At 46.7% G+C, this 17650-nt stretch overlaps 1 protein-coding gene across 3 annotated transcripts; it reads left to right on the top strand.

Moving 5' to 3' along the window:
- Positions 1 to 1261: 1261 nt before the first annotated feature.
- MIGA2 (mitoguardin 2) lies at positions 1262 to 16106 on the top strand. 3 transcript variants are annotated; one of them, XM_058853461.1, is made up of 15 exons: positions 1262 to 1392; positions 2032 to 2242; positions 3057 to 3169; positions 5154 to 5265; positions 5746 to 5885; positions 7349 to 7466; positions 7634 to 7734; positions 8207 to 8322; positions 8750 to 8822; positions 9064 to 9150; positions 9328 to 9426; positions 9799 to 9933; positions 10645 to 10698; positions 11660 to 11776; positions 11908 to 16106. In XM_058853461.1, the coding sequence occupies exons 1-15, from the start codon at positions 1297 to 1299 to the stop codon at positions 12109 to 12111; spliced, it is 1776 nt and encodes a 591-aa protein (XP_058709444.1). In that variant the 5' UTR covers positions 1262 to 1296; the 3' UTR covers positions 12112 to 16106. The 3 variants fall into 3 exon arrangements, with proteins under 3 accessions (XP_058709444.1, XP_058709442.1, XP_058709443.1); XM_058853459.1 differs by having other exon boundaries at positions 7349 to 7532; XM_058853460.1 differs by having other exon boundaries at positions 1269 to 1392; positions 2047 to 2242; positions 7349 to 7532.
- Positions 16107 to 17650: the final 1544 nt, after the last annotated feature.

The raw sequence follows: 17650 nt of genomic DNA, 5'->3' as shown, positions 1-17650 counted from the left end.
CCGCACCATCGTTGGGGGGGGGTGAAGCAGAGGGGAGCGCCGAGCCGGGGACCCCCGGCTGAAGCCGGTCATGGGGGTGGGAGGCGCGGAGGGTGCGGGATCTCCGGCTGCGGGGCCGGCGGGGATGGCCCCGGGGTGAATGAATGCAGGGGCCCGGGGATGCAGCAGGGGTGCGAGGCACCCCAGGGCGCAGCGGGGGATGCTCAGGGATGCGGGGGTGCGGGGGGATGCTGCGGGGGGAGCGGGATCTCTTTCTGCTGGGCCCAGCGTGCTGCAGTGCAGGTGCGGGGGGTCCCGCGGGACTCTCCCCGCCGGGCCGGTGGGTTGAACCCCCGGTGCTGGGTGCCCACGGCAGGCAGGGCTGGGGGAGATGCCCGGACAGAGGGGCTGCCTTGGTACCTCGGTGCTTGTACACCCTATCCCGGTATGGTAACCCCAGGCTGCTTTTTGTGCCGAAAATTCCTTGCACTTGGCTCTTCTCGTCCCTGCGGTGACCAGGACGTTGTGTTTAACCTTGTGGGGAGAGCCCATGTCCGGTGTCCGGTCCCTGCGGGCTCCCACTGCCCGGAGAACATTCCATGGGGTGCTGGGGGCAGTGGGTGGGTGTCAGGCGGGGACAGCGCTTTGTCACCCGCGCTGATGTGTTCTGTGGTCACAGCTCAGTGCCTGCTGCCGCTCTGTCCTTGACAGAGCCGCTCACTCCTCCTGCCCAGCCCCGCTGGCAGTGCTGGAACCTCCTGGGCAAAACCCCTGTTGGTTGGTGGCTCTTGAGCAGGGCTGTGATGCACAGAAAACTCTGTGAAAGCAGGGTTTTGGCGATGAAAATGTGTGTATGGTTATTTGGGATAATTGGGACATTTTTTTTAATACGGAGACTGTAAACAAAATCCCTCCAGCCATGTGCAGCCAGGTCTGGTACACGTAGAAATCTCTGGGAGCTGTCAAATCCCAGGGTGCTGCTGCTGTAGAGCAGTTTGGGAATCTGTCCCTGTGGTTGGTAGGACAAGCAAAGGAATTGCTGCTGCTGGTAAGAAGATATTTTAGATTTGCTGCTTCAAGGGACCTGGTGTGTGTTTTTTGAAATGCAGTGCAGGGAGGAGCAGGACATGCTCTCCCCTCACTCACCTGATTTTCCCTCTCTTCCCGCAGGAAGAGGATTGTTGGATGAAGGCCAACTCCAGGACTGTGAGCCAGATGTCAGACAAAAGTTGGATTCTTTTGTGAGCAGCTCACACAGCATCCACAAGTGCCCTTCCCCGTGGCGGCTCCTCAAGGTGCCCAGATCCTCGTGCAGACATGGCATTTAGGAGGACAGAGGGAATGTCCATCATGCAGGCCTTGGCAATGACCGTGGCAGAGATCCCCGTGTTCGTTTACACGACGTTTGGGCAGGTACAAGGAGAGGGAAAGGTTTTCCTGTTGCATTTCTTGGGCTGGCTCTGCGGGGTTGTCTGTGTCAGATGGAGGCACAGTGGGGAGGTGATGGGGGACCTGGGCAGTTTGAGAGATTGGAGGAGTTGCAGGGGGTGTTTGGGGTGGTAGAAGAGAGTTGTTCTGAGTGGGTTTGGAGAGGAGAGAAAAGCGCTTCCCACATCCCTCCCTGGAAGAACACCCAGGTTCAATCTTTCTCTTCATCAAAGGCGCTAAAAAAAGACTTGTCTTTTAAAGAAGAGTAATATGTTCCCCACTTGTAGTGATGCAGCACTTGGAGCAGTAAAGCTCAGCTTCACAGCAGGGTTTCAAAGCTGAATTTGGGTAACCTGGATTGCATCTGTCCCAGGCTGTGTGCAGATTTTGCAGTGTGTTTTGGCAGTGAGGATCGAGACCAAGTTCTCCAGGTCCTGTCAAAATGATGCTCCACAGTCTCTTTGCTGCTGTGTCTCAGTTGTGTAGCAGGGGGTGTGTTTTATGGGTGGGAGGGTAAAGCCAGGGTGTTTCATGTTTAACACTGTTTTTAATTAGTTTTTCTTTTTTAAAGGGCAGTGGAATTGGTTTTTCATTGTTGCTCTTCCATTTCTTTTGTGTTTAAAGTCTGTCTTCTCTCAGCTGCGGCTCTCTCCAGGCCTGCGCAAGGTGCTGTTTGCCACAGCTCTGGGGACGGTGGCCTTGGCTCTTGCAGCTCATCAGCTGAAGCGACGGCGTCGCCGAAAGAAGCAAATTGCTCCGGACAAGTGCGGCTTTAAGCCAGGAGGGATCACAGTGCCCATCCTGCCAACCAGGAGGGTCTCCTCCGTGAAGAAAGGTTTGCCTTGCAAAAAGGGAAAAATCCCCAGAGAGGTTGTACAGGGAGCGATGGGAAGGTGTGGGGAGAGGAAAGCAAAGCCATTTGTGTAGTGCTTCAATGTGGAATGGAGTGGGAATTCTGAAGCACAGTGCCATGAGCACAGGGTTTGGGGAGCAAAGGGAAATAGACTGAGCACACAGTCCTTGGGAACAAAAGGTTTTCCCTGAGGTTTGCAGTTCCCATCCCCTTTGTAGGCAGCCTGTGGACCATTACTGGGCTGCCCCAATAATAACGACCCGGGCACGCAGTGACCTGGTGCTGCATTGATCTCATGATGTCAGTGCTCAGCTGAAGGGAGAGGAGGGTGGCCTGAGCCAGGCTGGGCAGTTGGGAGTGTCCATCCAGCTCTGTGGTGACTCCCAGACCTTGGGCAGCTTCCTCACTTGCTTATACTGATTTTAGGGGTAAGGCTGACACAAGCCCTCAGCACAGCACTTTAGGGATTAAGCATTTGTTTGGTGAAACATGAAAATCAAGGCAGCAGTGTCTGTATTCTGCCTGTTCTGAGGGAAGGTGGAGGAGTTTTTGCTTGATTGTTTCCACTTGCCTCTTGCTGTCCGTAGCAGTGAATACATTCCTCAGCCTCAGATCCCCACTGACACAGTCTCAGAGTAAAGCAGAGCAGACAGGAGATGTGTGGCTTATTTCTAGGTATTGGATACTGCTTTGCCCATTCATAGTTACACTGGACAAGGTGATGTTCCCCTCCCTATTCCCTGCTGCAGTCACCTGAGCCTAAAATCCTGTTTTTGTGTGACCTTCCCAACTGCAGGATACTCCAGCAGGAGAGTCCAGAGCCCTGGCAGCAAGAGCAATGACACTCTCAGCGGGATTTCCTCTATTGAGCCCAGCAAACATTCCAGCTCCTCCCACAGCCTTGCCTCGGTAAGGACCTTGTTAGCAGGGCTGGGAGATGTCAGTGCATGTACCTGTCACGAGATCACCAAGTCCTTGGGCTTGTGCTGGCCCATGGAGCAGAACAGGTTGCAGTATAATTGTAGGGTGGGTTCTGATGTTAACCTCGCACTGAGTGTCTGGAGTTCCCTGTGAGCAGCAATGTTTTGTGGCCAGAAGCTCCAGGGTTCCTTGGCCAGTTCTTTGGCCAAGGAGGAGTTGCAGGAGGGATTTTGCTGTGGGATATGGCCATGGTTTCTTGGAATTCTCTGTGACCCCCCTCAAGGAATTAGGCTGGGTTGTTTCTGGGTCTCAAAGCAGTGGGGAGCTTGTTTGCTTCCCTCTCTGGTGGGGGTTTGGGTGGCCTAGCAGCCCCTCCCTTCTGTGCTGGGGCTGCTCACAGCTTGCTTTGTTCTTAAAACCAAATTAACTACCAAAATCTGATAGCTCTGTTCAGGAAACATCAGGGTGAGAACACAGCCTAGTCATTCTGCCTCCTCCAAAGCCAAAAAAGCAGCCTGTGAGTACAGGTAATTCAGGCTTAACCAGGCAGGAGAAGCCATCGGTGCTTATATCCACCTTTTGTGAGAGCAAAACTGGAAGCATTTGTGTCTTCAAGACCTGTTTCACATCCCCACTGCTCAGAGCTAACGATCTGTTGGAGCAGGGGGGACACAGATGAACCTCTGTGAGTTGCTGCAAAGCCCTCCCTCATCATCGCCTGAGCTCAGCGGCTGCTTGGCAATGCAGGGGCAAGGAGAGGGAAAAATCACCCCTTTGAAAGGAGCTGTTGGGTGCCAGCACTCCTCAGCACATGCTGGTGTTGCTGTTTTTAGTACAGCTAAAGCGCCAGGAGTTGCCAAAAGCGTGCTGGCCGAGGTGTGTCTCCAGCAGGCGGCAGTGCTGGCACGGCGCTGGGCAGGCACAGCGTTCCCTGGGGAGCTGGGCTGTGATGGGATGTGTCCCTGAGCACCGGGCTGTGTCCAGCTCTGGCCTCTTTCCCCTCCACAGGGATTCACATCCATGTAATTCCCCCGTGGCTTCTCAGTTCACACAGATGCTGTCCAGGTTTTGTATCACTGGAGTTCTATTTCTCTTTAAATAAATAGCAATCCATAAATACCTTTTTCTGCTGCTGGTGCCTGAGTGGGGATATCCCCATGGAGAGGCATCTGTTTCTGTACAGATGAGCTGACCCTGTACTTCGAGTTTTTATATTACTAGGTGGAAAAACAGCTCATCCTTTGCACAGATGCAGGTTTTGCCTGCTCTCATTTGCTTCCTGGGCTCCTCTTTGCCATCCAGTAAGTAAATTGGCAGCAGTGAACTGATGATTTGCAGTTTGGGATCTCAAGGTGATTTATTAACACTCCACAGAGATTGATCCATGGAGGCAGAATAGGAATTCTTCTGTCAGCTGATTATTGTAGCCTTTTTTTAGTACCAGGCACATGTTTGGACATCCTTCTGTAAGCCACAGGAAAACACTGGTCACTGATAGTGTTGAATCCAGCACTTTGTTGGGTCAGACTTTAGAAGACATCAATGCCCTGGTGTGAAACTGGACAAAGCTGAACTGACGCTGGTGTGTGGATTGTCAACCCTCCCAGGAGAGGGTCTGGTTACAAAGGAGAAGAGTGAGGATTCCCCTTCCCCTCTGGGGAATCCTCAGCTGTATTTTTTCTGGGGAACTGTTTCTTTTGTTTGGACTGTGCTTGTTTCCTTGTCACCTCCAGCGTTTTTTCGTGCAGGCAGCTGGGGCTGACATGAGCTTTCCATCAAAATCCTGGTGCCTTTGTAGTGATTGCTTTGGAGCTTTCCTGGGCTATTTCCTCTATCAATGCCCTCCACAAGGGCAAACATGGGGAAGGAAAATGCTCTTTTGCTGAAGGCTGGTGGTGTTTGTTTGATCTTATCGTCTCTAACCTTAAGAGAATTCAAAATGCATGTACTGCCCTCTGCTCCCTTCCTGCAGATGGTGGCAGTCAACTCCTCAAGTCCAATACCCCCAGGGATGTGGGAGGCCCAGGCAATGGGAGATGCTGGAGCCATTGGTGATTCCAGTGCAGAAAGCCTCTATGTTCAAGGTAAGCAGGCACAAGGGTAACATTGCTCTGGAGGGGTTGTTTATCACTGTGAGAGCAAGAAGGGGGTGAGAATTGACACAGAGCATCAGTAGGTCAATGTAGAGCTCTAACAGAAGTTCCCTTCCATTCTCAGCTTAAGCTCAAATCAAAATCCCATCTTCTTTTAAAAAAAACCAAACCTTTTTTGTCAGTGAATAATTTACTTCCGAATTACTGTTCTTGAGCAGCAGGCTCATCATGTGCAGAGAACAGTGTTTTGGCAGTAACATGGATGATGCTTTAACCAGTTTGGGGATGTTCTCCTTCTAATCCAAAATAAAACTTATTTAAACAAGAAAGAAATAGAATATGTTTATTCTTTCTGTTAGGGAGGGATTTCCCTCTTTGCTGGATTGTCTGAGTGAGCAAAGACTCATCCTGTATCTCTTTGTTCCTGAGTGCCCCGGGACTCTCACAGCAAGTATTTGGTTTGGTTTCCAGGCATGGAGCTGTTTGAGGAGGCCCTGCAGAAATGGGAACAGGCACTGAGCATCAGGCAGAGGGACAGTGCTTGTACCAGCACCCCTGTGCCCTGGGACAGCAGGAAACAACAAGAGAGCATGTCTGAGAACATTTCAGAGGTAGGTCCCCACATGCTGAAAGGCCAGCCTGGCTGCTGGAAGCAGTAAACAGTGGGAGGTTAAAAGGAGAGCAAATTAAGTGCAGAGTCAAGCCAGACTCTGTTTAAGAGCTGTCTGCATCTACAGCTTCCTTATGCAATGGGAGTGGGTGTTTCTAATTTCTTTCTCTTCTTAATACGTCTCGCCCCCTCATTCCCCAGCGTTTCTATCCACCTCCCAGCCTTGTTGTCACTCACTGTCACACGTGTCCTCCCGTGGCACAGCCTGTGGTGAGAAAAGGCTGTGATGAATGCAGCACTGCTTTGGCTGGCAGTGTTGTCTCTGTAACTTTTAATGCATTTAAAATGCAGATCTTGGTGGTCACTGCCACTTCTGGGAGCTGGGTGGAGAGCAGAGCCCAGCTCTGTGTGTGTGGAAGAGGAAAGCAGTGGTAATTTGGTAGGAGCTGAGTATGGTCCCTGCAGGGAGATGTGTACCTCACTCGGCCTCTGCAGCTACAGAAACAAGGACTTTCGGACAGCCCCTTGCTGTCTGGGACTTGAGGAATATGCAGGTTATACACAATACCTGTGTTAAAGGAGATCTAAGCTAGAATGGCTCAGTGACAGCCACAAAGCTAAAAAGCCCTGCTATAACTCAGGACTGTGAAAGGAGCTGAACTCCCAACTCTCCAGGAGTTCTCAGTGGAAAAAAAGTGTTCCCAGCCTTTTGTAAACAGAGTCTGGTGTAGTAAGTATGTGGGACATTTGTCTTTTGTGCTGGATAATATTTATCCAAGTCAAATCTGGATTCTGTTGTTTTTGGCTCTCCTTGAAGGGCCCTGTAGTGTTTCTAAAACTGCCTTAAAACTGGTTGATTCATTATGAAAATAGATTTTGTGCTTCTTGCTAATGCTTCTGTCTTCTGGGTGAGATACTCATGCAAACATAGGGACATGAAGGCAAGATGCTGTTTAAGTCTTATTTTCCCCATACCTTTTTTTTCTCCATCCTCCTGTGTTGCTTACAGCAAACTTTGATTCTGCCCAGCACCTTAATCTAAATATTCTTTTATCCAGTTCTGGATATCCTGTTATATTCAACACAAGTTTCCTGGTGTGATTTCTCCTGGAAGCTAGGATAAAGTCAAAAGGCAGGAGATTTAAGTGGTGTAGAACTTATTAAAATACCTGTTTTTCTGGGTAGCAGGTTAAAGTTCTTTAATTCTTTCTTCCTTTTTTAACAGGAAAACAAAATAGTGAAGCTCAAAAGCCAGAGGGTTTGAGTAGGCTCTGTAGAAGCTTTCCTCCCTGTGCATTATTAGCTGCATTGTAGGATTAATGACTCCTCTCTCTTTTTATTTTTAATCATTTAATCTGCAGACTGCAAATCCCATTTTTACTGAAAATTTCCTCCTGTATTTGTGCTGTCCAATCTGTCTGTGCCCAGCTGGCTAACTAAGGGTGACATTTATGTGTGTTCCAGGAGGAGTCCCAGAAAAGGGAGTTTGCTGAGAAGCTGGAGTCCCTCTTGCACCGAGCCTACCACCTCCAGGAAGAGTTTGGCTCCTCGCTCCCTTCAGACAGCGTGCTGCTTGATTTGGGTAGGGCACCCGGCTGCAGTAAAATGCCAATTTCCTGTCTGGTTTTATGTCTTTTCTGTAAGCCAGGTAAAGGAGGAGTGACAAAGTGAGAGTGGAAGAGAGCACAGGAGCTAAGAGAAATGGTGGTCCATGAACTCCAACACATGTGGCTTCTTTCTCTCCTCCAGAGAAGACTTTGATGCTTCCGTTGGCGGATGGATCATTGCGGCTGCGGACGGATGATGAAGACAGCTCAGCTTCAGAGGATTCCTTCTTCTCTGCAGCAGAGGTGACTGAAGTGTCAGGGAATGCACAAAGGCAGCAGAGCCAAACACATCTTGGGAGAGGAAGATGATCAAACACAGAGCAACAGAGCACAGAACACCCCAGGCTGGGAGGTTCATGATGGATGTTAGGAAAAGATTTTACTGAGGGGGATGGTGCAGGTTTTTCCGAGAAGCATTTCCATGTCATCTTCTTATCTACTACAGAAAACATGCCATAACAGCTAGGAAACTGCTGTTCTCCAATGTAAGATGGCTTGGTCATGTAAATTTTATAGGATATTGAGCAGTGTCAGAGCTGAGACAGCTTTTGGTGAAAAAAGGAATATCTTTGTATGAAACAATTGTCAGTGACAAACTTTGCTAGCTGAAGATTCCCTGAAGAAGACTCACGTTGCTTGTGTGCAGTCACTTGTGTATTCGCAAATATTTAATGAGCCCATTCTGTTCTTCCCATGTCTCTTGTTACCTCTACAGCTCTTTGACTCCCTCCCCTTTGAGGAAATGCCATTCCACCTCTCCAGGCCAGTGGCAGCATATGAAGAAGCTCTGCAGTTGGTGAAAGAAGGGAAGGTCGCGTGCCGGACGCTGAGGTGAAGAGCCAGCTGGAGCTGTGGGACCTTGTGTCCCCTGGGGCGCTGTGAATGTATCATCTGCCTTTCAGCAGCCCCATAACCAGAATAACCATCTGGGGTCATAAAATCACAGCATCCTTCCTGCTGGTTCAGCCTTCCCAGGGAATTAACTCCAGATTTTAGGGACTTCCATGTTAAGAAAGAGTAATTGTCACAGGAAATTAGTGATAGAAAGTGTGACTGTTCTGGGAGGCTGGCATAGTCCTGTACCAGCCTGGCAGAGGTGCTCTGTTCCCCCAGGGAGCTGGATAAAGGGAATGTTCCTTTCTGTTCCTTTTTCCTATGCACAGATGGAGAATTTAGTTTTTTGTTTTTAGGGGACCATAGTTGTATGAACACCAATATCAGAACCAGAATTTACACAATTCTTCCCCTTTCCTTCTAGGACAGAGCTTCTTGGCTGCTACAGTGACCAGGATTTCCTGGCAAAGCTGCATTGTGTCAGGCAGGCATTCCAGGTGAGAATGGCTCCAGACTCCCAGACTTCCATGGCACATGTTTGCCAGCAGCATGTTCCTGGAGAGCGCAGTTTTGTTTCCTAGGTTCCAGCTTATTAAAGGTTAATGATACTGGTGTGTGCAGCATTGCACTGCTTCATGTCCTGCCCTTTTTTTTTTTTCCCCAACTCAGAATTTGACGGTGTGTAGGTGCTCATGAGACATGAGACAGACACATGAGACATCTGTGTTCCCTCTGCAGGAGCTGCTGGAGGATGAAAGCAATCAGCTGTTTTTTGGGGAGGTTGGGAAGCAGATGGTGATAGGACTGATGACAAAAGCTGAAAAGGTAGGAAGATTGTGTAACAACTGAACTGTGTCTTGAGCACTTGTTCCCCCATCCCAACTCAGAATTTGTCCAGGATGTTGGAAGCAGAAAACATCAGCATGCTGGTGACTACTGTGATGTTGATGTCAGCTCAAATCCGAGTAGTCAAACTTTTGTTTTGTTTCTCTGCTCTCCCAGAATCCCAAAGCCTTCCTGGAAAGCTACGAGGAGATGCTGCGTTATGCCTTGAAGCAAGAGACCTGGCCAACCACTCAGCAGGAGCTTGAGGGAAGAGGGGTTGGTAAAGACATTGTCTTTACAGAGTTGCAGTGGAGTTGGAAGATAATCCTTGCCCAGAGATTTTCTGGAATTCCCATCCCTGGAAGTGCTCAAGGCCAGGCTGGATGGGGCTTGAAGCAACCTGGTTTAGTGGAAAGTGTCCCTGCCCATGGCAGGGGATGGAACTGGATGGTTTTAAAGTCCCTTACAAGCCAAACCACCGTGATTGTATTATAATGCATATGTAGGAATGGCCCAGGAGTGAAAGACCTAGTGTTGAAACGCAATTACATTGACTTCAGCTTGTTAGATCTTCTTGCTTCAAACCAAAAGAACCTGTCTCTCTTTTTAAAACCTGTTCCCTTTACAGACTGTTCTGCTCCCTGACAGGTGGTGTGCATGAGCTTCTTTGATATTGTGCTGGACTTCATCCTCATGGATGCTTTTGAGGATCTAGAGAACCCTCCCTCCTCTGTGCTGGCTGTGCTGCGTAACCGCTGGCTGTCCGACAGCTTCAAGGAGACGGTGCGTGAGACAGGGAGTGCTGGTGTGAGTGTGAGATCAGTGCCAAGGCCAGAAAAGAGCATAACCTCATCTTTCCTGGCTGAGCTGAATTCTCTCTTTATAAATGCCACGCTTTCCTGAAGCTCTAAACAACAGTCTTCTTGTGCATTGAAATTGTTTACAGGAAAGCTTTCCTTATTTTGAAAGCATCTGGTTGGCAACCAGACTTATGGCTCTAGGGGCCTTTATCAATGATGCCATGGAGATGTTAAAAGATGACAGCACCTATTTTTATGAATGAGAATAAAAGTGCCAAAATATAGGGAAAAATATGTGGGTTTTAGCATGTGGCCATTGATTCTGGCAGTACCTCAGCAGACACTGAAGCTCAAATTGGAAAGCTTTCCTTTAGTCCTGCCCCCAGCTGTATTTTTAAGACTGATTAGTTTGATAGACTGAGTAAAATGGCACTTTGTAACAGCTGTCTGCTTACAGGGGATCCTGGGCTGTTGGGCAACTATGTCAGATCACATTAACAATCTTCGAAAACCCCTTGGCTTCTCTGGAATGGATCTGAAGTGGCTAAATCTGCTTCCAGTTTGCTTCAATTTTGTCAATTTAGAGTTAGCACCAAAGGGTGACTGTTTTGATGTTTTGATGACAATGTGTTGGTAAACTTTGGGTTTTTAAAAATAATCCCAGTAACTAATGGGCTCTCTGTGTTAATTGTAGGCTTTAGCAACTGCTTGCTGGTCAGTTCTGAAAGCAAAAAGGAGGCTTCTGATGGTAAGCAAAATTAATCAAAACTGAAAGAATCTAATGTATTCAAGGCTGGAAAGAGAACACATAGATCTTGACAAAGTGTGTAATCTTAAGTGGTAGAAGACTGAACCCAGTCATGTTCTTTGTGATGCTTTAGAGCCCTGGGGTTCTGCTGCTCCAGTGCTATGCCATCAGTATTTTACTGAGTCAGTCTGAGTTTATTCTCCCTTTTTCTTCATGTGAGGGAATCAAATGACCATGTTGCCTGTCTGGTATTCCCTCTCCCTGCTCACAATACTGTAGGAATGGCCACAGACCCCAAGCAGCAAGGGACTGCTTCTGAATTGTACTTTCCTTGCTGGCAGCAAAATGAATGGTCCAGGCATTGCTCCGCTCCCCAGGGGTGATGCTAATTGGCCATTACTTGATGAGTTTCACTTAAATCTGTGACTTCCTAAGGTATCACAGCAGATGAGTTTATGGAGGAGAGGAACAGGAATCCACAACTTCACAACCCCGGTTCTGCCACAGGTTCTGTGGCCTCTGGCAAGTTTTCAGCTCGATCCCACTGCCAGCTGGTACGACAGTGTTTGGCTCCTGAGATGGCACAGAGAGAAATGAGAGCACTGGAAGCTCTACTGGTGCTGTCATGCAGTAGCTCTGCCTTGGATATTTGTATGTCCTTTCCTGGCTTGGTCAGCAAATTATAAATAGAGGCTATAAAGGCTGGCTGGTGATTGCTTTTCATTTTCTTCTGTTCATTTCCCTCTTGAAATAGCAGTTTAGAAACATTAAGATAAAAAGCTCTAGTCATCCTTCAAGGGACCTGAAAGATATATGTAGTTTTGCTGGAAGAGATGTTCCAAATAGCTCTTAACTAAAGTTACTGAAGCTTTCTGGCAGGGAAGTTGGTGGTTGATATGGTATAAGCAGCTAATTCTGTCTGAGAATGAAGACCAACTAATTCTGTCCTTCCCTGTGACAGGTACCAGATGGCTTTATCTCTCATTTCTACTCCGTATCGGAGCATGTCAGTCCTGTCCTAGCCTTTGGTTTTCTGGGGCCCAAGCAGCAGCTATCTGAAGTCTGCAGTTTCTTCAAGGTAAGGTGGCTTTTCTGTACCTCATCTGTGTGGGACACCTGTCTGCTGGTGTCAAGTTGCTGATGTGTGCCCTTGGTGGCTGGTACTGGCAGGTGAAGGAGGTCTGACTGTAAACTTTCCTTTTCTTGCAGCACCAGATCGTGCAGTATCTGAAGGACATGTTTGACTTCGACAATGTGAGGTACACGACGGTGCAGTTGCTGGCAGAGGACATTTTGCAGCTGTCGCGGCGGCGCAGCGAGATCCTCTTAGGATATCTGGGCACCGAGACTTCCCCGGAGATGAATGGCATGCTTCCTGGGGAAACTGAGCCACTGAAGGAGGAGCTCATCTGATGGCAGTCGAGGAAAACACTTTTGTACACGGACCTTTTCCTCCCAGAGATGGATAAAACTACCTGCAAAGTGCAGCAGTGGCAGCAAGACTGTGAACACACAGCAATCTGGTGGGACCTTCTGCTTTTTGTAGCCAGTAGTGTTTGCTGGGATGGATCCAGGACCACTTGCCAACTTATGGTTTGAATTTCTTCTTTGTTCCACCTTCCTGTCATTATTATTACTTTCAATGTTTCATATATACATTGTGTCCTGAGCTGCCTGGGCCCAGATTTTTGCCCAATTCTCTTGAATAGGGCAATGTATGTACCTGTTTTGCCTTTGTGTTTTCTGGGAGATTAATCCCTGACGTTTACGATTGTATGTGGGAACAGGAATATTGTTGGTAAATTCTCCACTTGACCATTAGCTTCTCAAGGAGGCTTTGCTTGCTTTGGGATTTTTATTACTGTTCTTCTCTGCTGTGTTCCTGCAGCCATTAATTACTGCTGATTTTTACCCTAAGTGTGGTAACATATGCAATGTGACTAGCAAAGATTTCTTTCCCAGAGAGGAAGAAATAGTTCTGTAAAGCACTGAAGTAAGAGGCAGACTTCTTTAAGCAGTCTGAAGCTCTAGGGAAATTGGTCTGTTCCCTTGGTATTGCTGCTCTTTGCAGACCAGATGACAAGCTCTGCATGCTGGTCATCCTTGCTTAGGAGGTTGCTGAGGTCTATGTGTACCCCTGAGGCAAGTTAGTGTCAGGAGGTGGGGATTTGCATCCTGCCTGTGCTTGCACGAAGTCTTTGACATCCATCAAAGTGCCTTGCTGGATTTCAGAATGAGCCAGCAGCAGCTTTTGCTGCTGGGGAGTGTACAAGCAGGGGGAAAGGGTAATAATGTGGTGCCTATTGCTGTTGTGCAAAGGGTTGTGAGAGGTGTAGATGTTGGATGTGAGGTTATGTGAATAGTTGGAGAGCTGGGATTAAGCTTCTATAGAGGAAATGACTCTTTACAGTCTGTCAATTCTAAGAAACACAGCATAATTTTGGGTAATGATCACGTGTGTGTGTGTATGGTAGTGCTTCTCAAATGCTGTGATCCTGATTGCCCAGCCAGCATCTGGAATCTGGCTGCTTCGGGATGTGAGCTGAGTTGCATACTCATGTAGGACAGCAGCAGTGGAGTGTGCTGGACTTAGTGAATCATAAAAATCACAGAATAATAGAATATGCTGAGTTGGAAGGGACACATAAGGGTTGAGTCCAACTTCCATCTCTGTACAGGACACCCCAACATTCCCACCATGTGCTGAGGGAGTTGTCCAAACTTCTTGAACTCTGTCAGGCTTGGTGCTGTGACCGCTTCCCTGGGGAGCCTGATCAATGCCCAACCACCCTCTGGGTAGAAAACCTTTTCCTGATATCCAGCCTAACCTCTCTGACTCAGCTTCATTGGTTTGAGACAGTCTTGGCTTTTGTGTGAGGTTTGCAATGATTTGCTGAGTCCTCCATGAGTACAATGCCACAAATAAAAGTAGAGATCCAGCCTGTGCCTTCTTCTGTTTTAGTCCACATATAAGTCCAAGTCCAACCCTCGGAATGAGGAGGTCTTCAGGACTTCCACAAAAACATCAGTCTTTTTGTTCCTGACTGATTTGTTACCCCTTGTGCCTGTTCTGGGTGAAAGACACAAGGCTTACCCGGATGTATTTTTGCAAGTGGAAAAAATATGTAAGAATCTGGAATTTCCATATGAGTGGAGAGTCAGTGCGTGGGCTTGGAGAATACAAATGCTTTCTTCCTCTTCAGATATCTAATGTGGATTCTGCCGGTAAAAGCAGGAAGGAAGTAAACAGAGAAAAAAAGTAAACAGGATGTAAAAGGAGCAGATAAATGTGCTGTGCCATGTGTTTTAGGGACACCCTCCTTGAGCAGGGAGGTGGGACCAGATGACCCACTGTGGTTCCTTCCAACCTGACCCATTCTGTGGTTCTGTGATTCCTTGAAATGCTCCTGAGATGTTTGCAGGGGGCTGCGTGTAGAGCACAGTAACATCTGGTGCTCTGTAAGCACATCAGACTGATGTGGCTTATCCTGGAAACTAGATTAATGCAATAAACAGGACAATGCTGAGGCAGAAATTAGGAGCAGCTGCCCGAAGTGAGGCTGCGTGGAATAAACTGTTATGAGAAGGATTTAAGAGACAGCAGTTAAAATTAGGAAAAGTCTCTGAGGTGTCTTGCTCCTGGCAGTGTGCAGGAAGAGAAGAAATGGAGGATGTATTAGCATGACACACCTGCTACATGTAAACTGTGATTTGAAAGTATGGTATATTCTGAAAGCAAGTTACTTTGCCAAAAAAAGAATGTTGATAGTGCTTTGTGCTCTTGTATGGCTGGTTTAGAAGAAAGTCACTTCAGCAGCTTTTGTACAGTGGTTAAAAAGATGCTAAAATGTGAAGATTAATATAATGAGAGGGCTGTAATTCTGAACAATCAGTGCTGTTAAATTCTCATTTTTAGTGTTGTTTTATGTGTATTTATTTAATATTTTGAGTGTCTTTGGCCTCAGTGCTTGGGCAGCTTGCCTGTTTTGTGTACAGACAAGAACACTGGCTGCTGACTTTGGGCTTTTGCATCCTTGCGTGAGAGGATACTGAAACAGGGTCCCCCTGAAGCAAACACTAACTTGCACTGTGGCTTTTTAAGCTGAGAAATTGTAAATTCCTAATCAATGAAATGAAGAAAGACTGTTTTATTACAGCTTGATGCTTTTCCTTAGTCCTTATTGCAAGTAGGTTACACAGCCCTCCCCGTGAAGGTAAAGAGGAATCTGCCTCGGAAACATCCGCAGCTTCTTGAAGGTCAAGTTCTCCGCCTTTTCCTACCAGCAGTGACTTGGTCCTGCACCAGCCAAGGATGTTTGCCGAGACAAACTGGTTTTATCTTTACTGGGATGGATGTTAACAACTTCTCTACACCACCCCCTCACTTCATTGCTGCTTTTTGTCCCTCCCCAGTCCCAGTGTAGCTCAAGAGGAAAGGCAGAAAGGTGTCTAGAGCCTCTGAAGGGAACTTCAGGGATCAGCACGTTCACAGGAGCTGTTCCTGTGGAAGAAGCTTTCCTTGGCCTGACCAGTGGTGTCAGGGACTTGCTGTGTTCAAGTCCTTTGGATGCAGCCCTCAGCCTGCTTCCACTGATCCCACCCAGAGTAGGGCCCAGCCCAAAATGTGACTCTTGTACCTGTATTGCAAGGTAAAGGTTATGATGGAACACCTGCCTGCCCTCTGGCTTCCTGAGAGCCCTAGAAAATCCCTTCCCCAGCATATTGTGTTTAGCAACGGAAATTCTTCAGGATTAGTAACAGCTGTGTATTCGGGTAGAATCCCTTGAGATAGATAAGACATTCACTTTTTTTAATGATGAACCCTTATTCTCAAGGGGTTAAATCATCCTGGGCTGACACTTGCAAGATTTTAACACTGATGGGGATTTAAGGTGGCTTAGCAGCTATGAAATAAAATCCCTCAATAATGTCTGATGCTTAAACAGAATTTAAAATATGCATGACTTTCATTTTTTATGTGGAGGTGGAAACAAGCTTCACCAGAGGTTAAAGTACATCCTTGGTACTTTAGTATGTATGTAGAGACTATGCCAAATGGCTCTAGGAGGGTCTTTATGATCTTTAAACACATTAATATAAAAATTATGAGGAAAAATCTGCCTTGTATCTACAAGATCAGTGTGGCTTTGAAAAGCATGACTTGTGGTGTCTCATACAGGGAGGTGGGAAAACAGGATTTTATTTATCCCTCTTCAGTAGAACATTCCTCTGCCATTTCTGAAACTAATGAATGTAAACTTGTGCCTATTTTTTTTTTTTTTATTTCCTAAAGATGTAAAAATCTGTTCTTGTTTTGCTTCTATCTTTTTCTTTGCAGCTAATTTTTTTAAAATATCTTTAATCTTAGGATGTGGGCATTACAAGTACAATAAAACTTTCCTTCATGATTGTGGTTTTTGTTCCTAAATTTCCTAATGAAACATGCTAGAAACTCAGTCTTTGGTTTCTGATTGAGGTGACAGTTGTGGTGACACTTCTGCTGCTGGTGGCGGTATCAAACAAGACTTGCTTTTCCTAGGGCTGAAATGAGGAACGTGAAAAGTTTAAATGTAAAGTTAAAGGGTTTGATTGCATAGGGAGTCTTCCTGGGTCTACTGACAAGTCCACAGATGAAGTGGGCTGTAAAGTAAACAAAACAAGTCCTTGTACTTTGAGCTGTGGTTGGAAACTGTGGGGTTTCATTTTTCAGATTTTTCTGTGGTGGTTTGGCTCTGTTGGGGTGTGGTGTGAGCAGATTGTGATGAAGAGATAACAGAAATCCCAGTGAGGTGCAGAACCTCTGAAACATTGTCAAACTTCCTGCAGCACTTAGCAGCTTCCCAAACTCTGTGAAACCCAGACTAAAGTCTGCGGGTTGGTATCAGAGCTGCCTATCTGCTGAGCAAGGCAAGAAAATCATCTTCTTGCTCTTCTGACACAACTACAGTGGATTTAAATACTTTCATTTTCAAACGATAAAGAAACCAGACTGAATCAGGTTGGCTGTTTCTTCCACAGTGATTAAAATTTCATCCCTACGCTTAAAAATAAAAGTAAAAAGGAGTCTCTGTTAGCATTAATACAAGCCTGTCATGAACTCAGATATATGCAAATAAAATGTTCGTGGATAGGAAAATTTTTGTCTCATGCCACACCCTGATCATTAGTTGAGAGAGTTAAAAGGAGTTTATCTCAGTTTCCATGGAGTCAGACTCCACACTCATTACAGCTCCAGAGGAGCTTTGTGCTTTCTTGTGCTGAGGCACAGAGCAAAGGCTGCTCCGTGTATTGACACTTTTTTCTCCTGTTCAGGAAGGAGTGGGTGAATACAGCAATGAAGCCCACAATTTTCAGTACTTGTCATGGTACATAGATCAAATGTAATCCACTCTGCCAGCATAACTCTACATTCAATAGCTTGGAAAGGAGGAGATTTATTTAACTTGAATAATGAAAGGAGTAAATCACTCATGCTCCATCATAGCAGTCTTCTTCATTGAACTGAGCTCCTGCAGTAAATATTTTCTCTTTCTTTCCAAATTATAAGACTTTAGTGCTATTTTAATTATTGAAATGCCAGGGAGAATGTCAGCTATGAAGCTGACAGCACATGAAGCTGACAAGCCTGTTGAAATTAGGTGGGACATAATCATAATTGAAGCAGGTATATTACAAACTACAGGAAAAGGAGTTTTCTACCCTTTTTGAAATCTTAATTTATGGGATAGAAATCCTGGTCCATGTGCTTCCCGGACACAAATTAAAGGCAACCCTGTGCCTGTGTTGATCACTTCTTGTGGGACTCTTGCCTATTTATTTTTCTATAAGTTTGGGTTTTTTTTTATATTGAATTAAATTTTGGGTTGTTTGGTCTGAAGGTGGATTTGCCTTCTTAAAGCTTTTCTGTGTGATACTGCTCCATGTTCTGCATTTCCTCAGGCTCCCCAGGTAA

The sequence above is a fragment of the Poecile atricapillus genome, chromosome 20 (genome assembly GCF_030490865.1).
Source record: "Poecile atricapillus isolate bPoeAtr1 chromosome 20, bPoeAtr1.hap1, whole genome shotgun sequence".
Taxonomy (NCBI): domain Eukaryota; kingdom Metazoa; phylum Chordata; class Aves; order Passeriformes; family Paridae; genus Poecile; species Poecile atricapillus.
The sequence above is the reverse complement of the archived record's forward strand: the minus strand, read 5'-3'. Positions and strand labels throughout refer to the sequence as shown.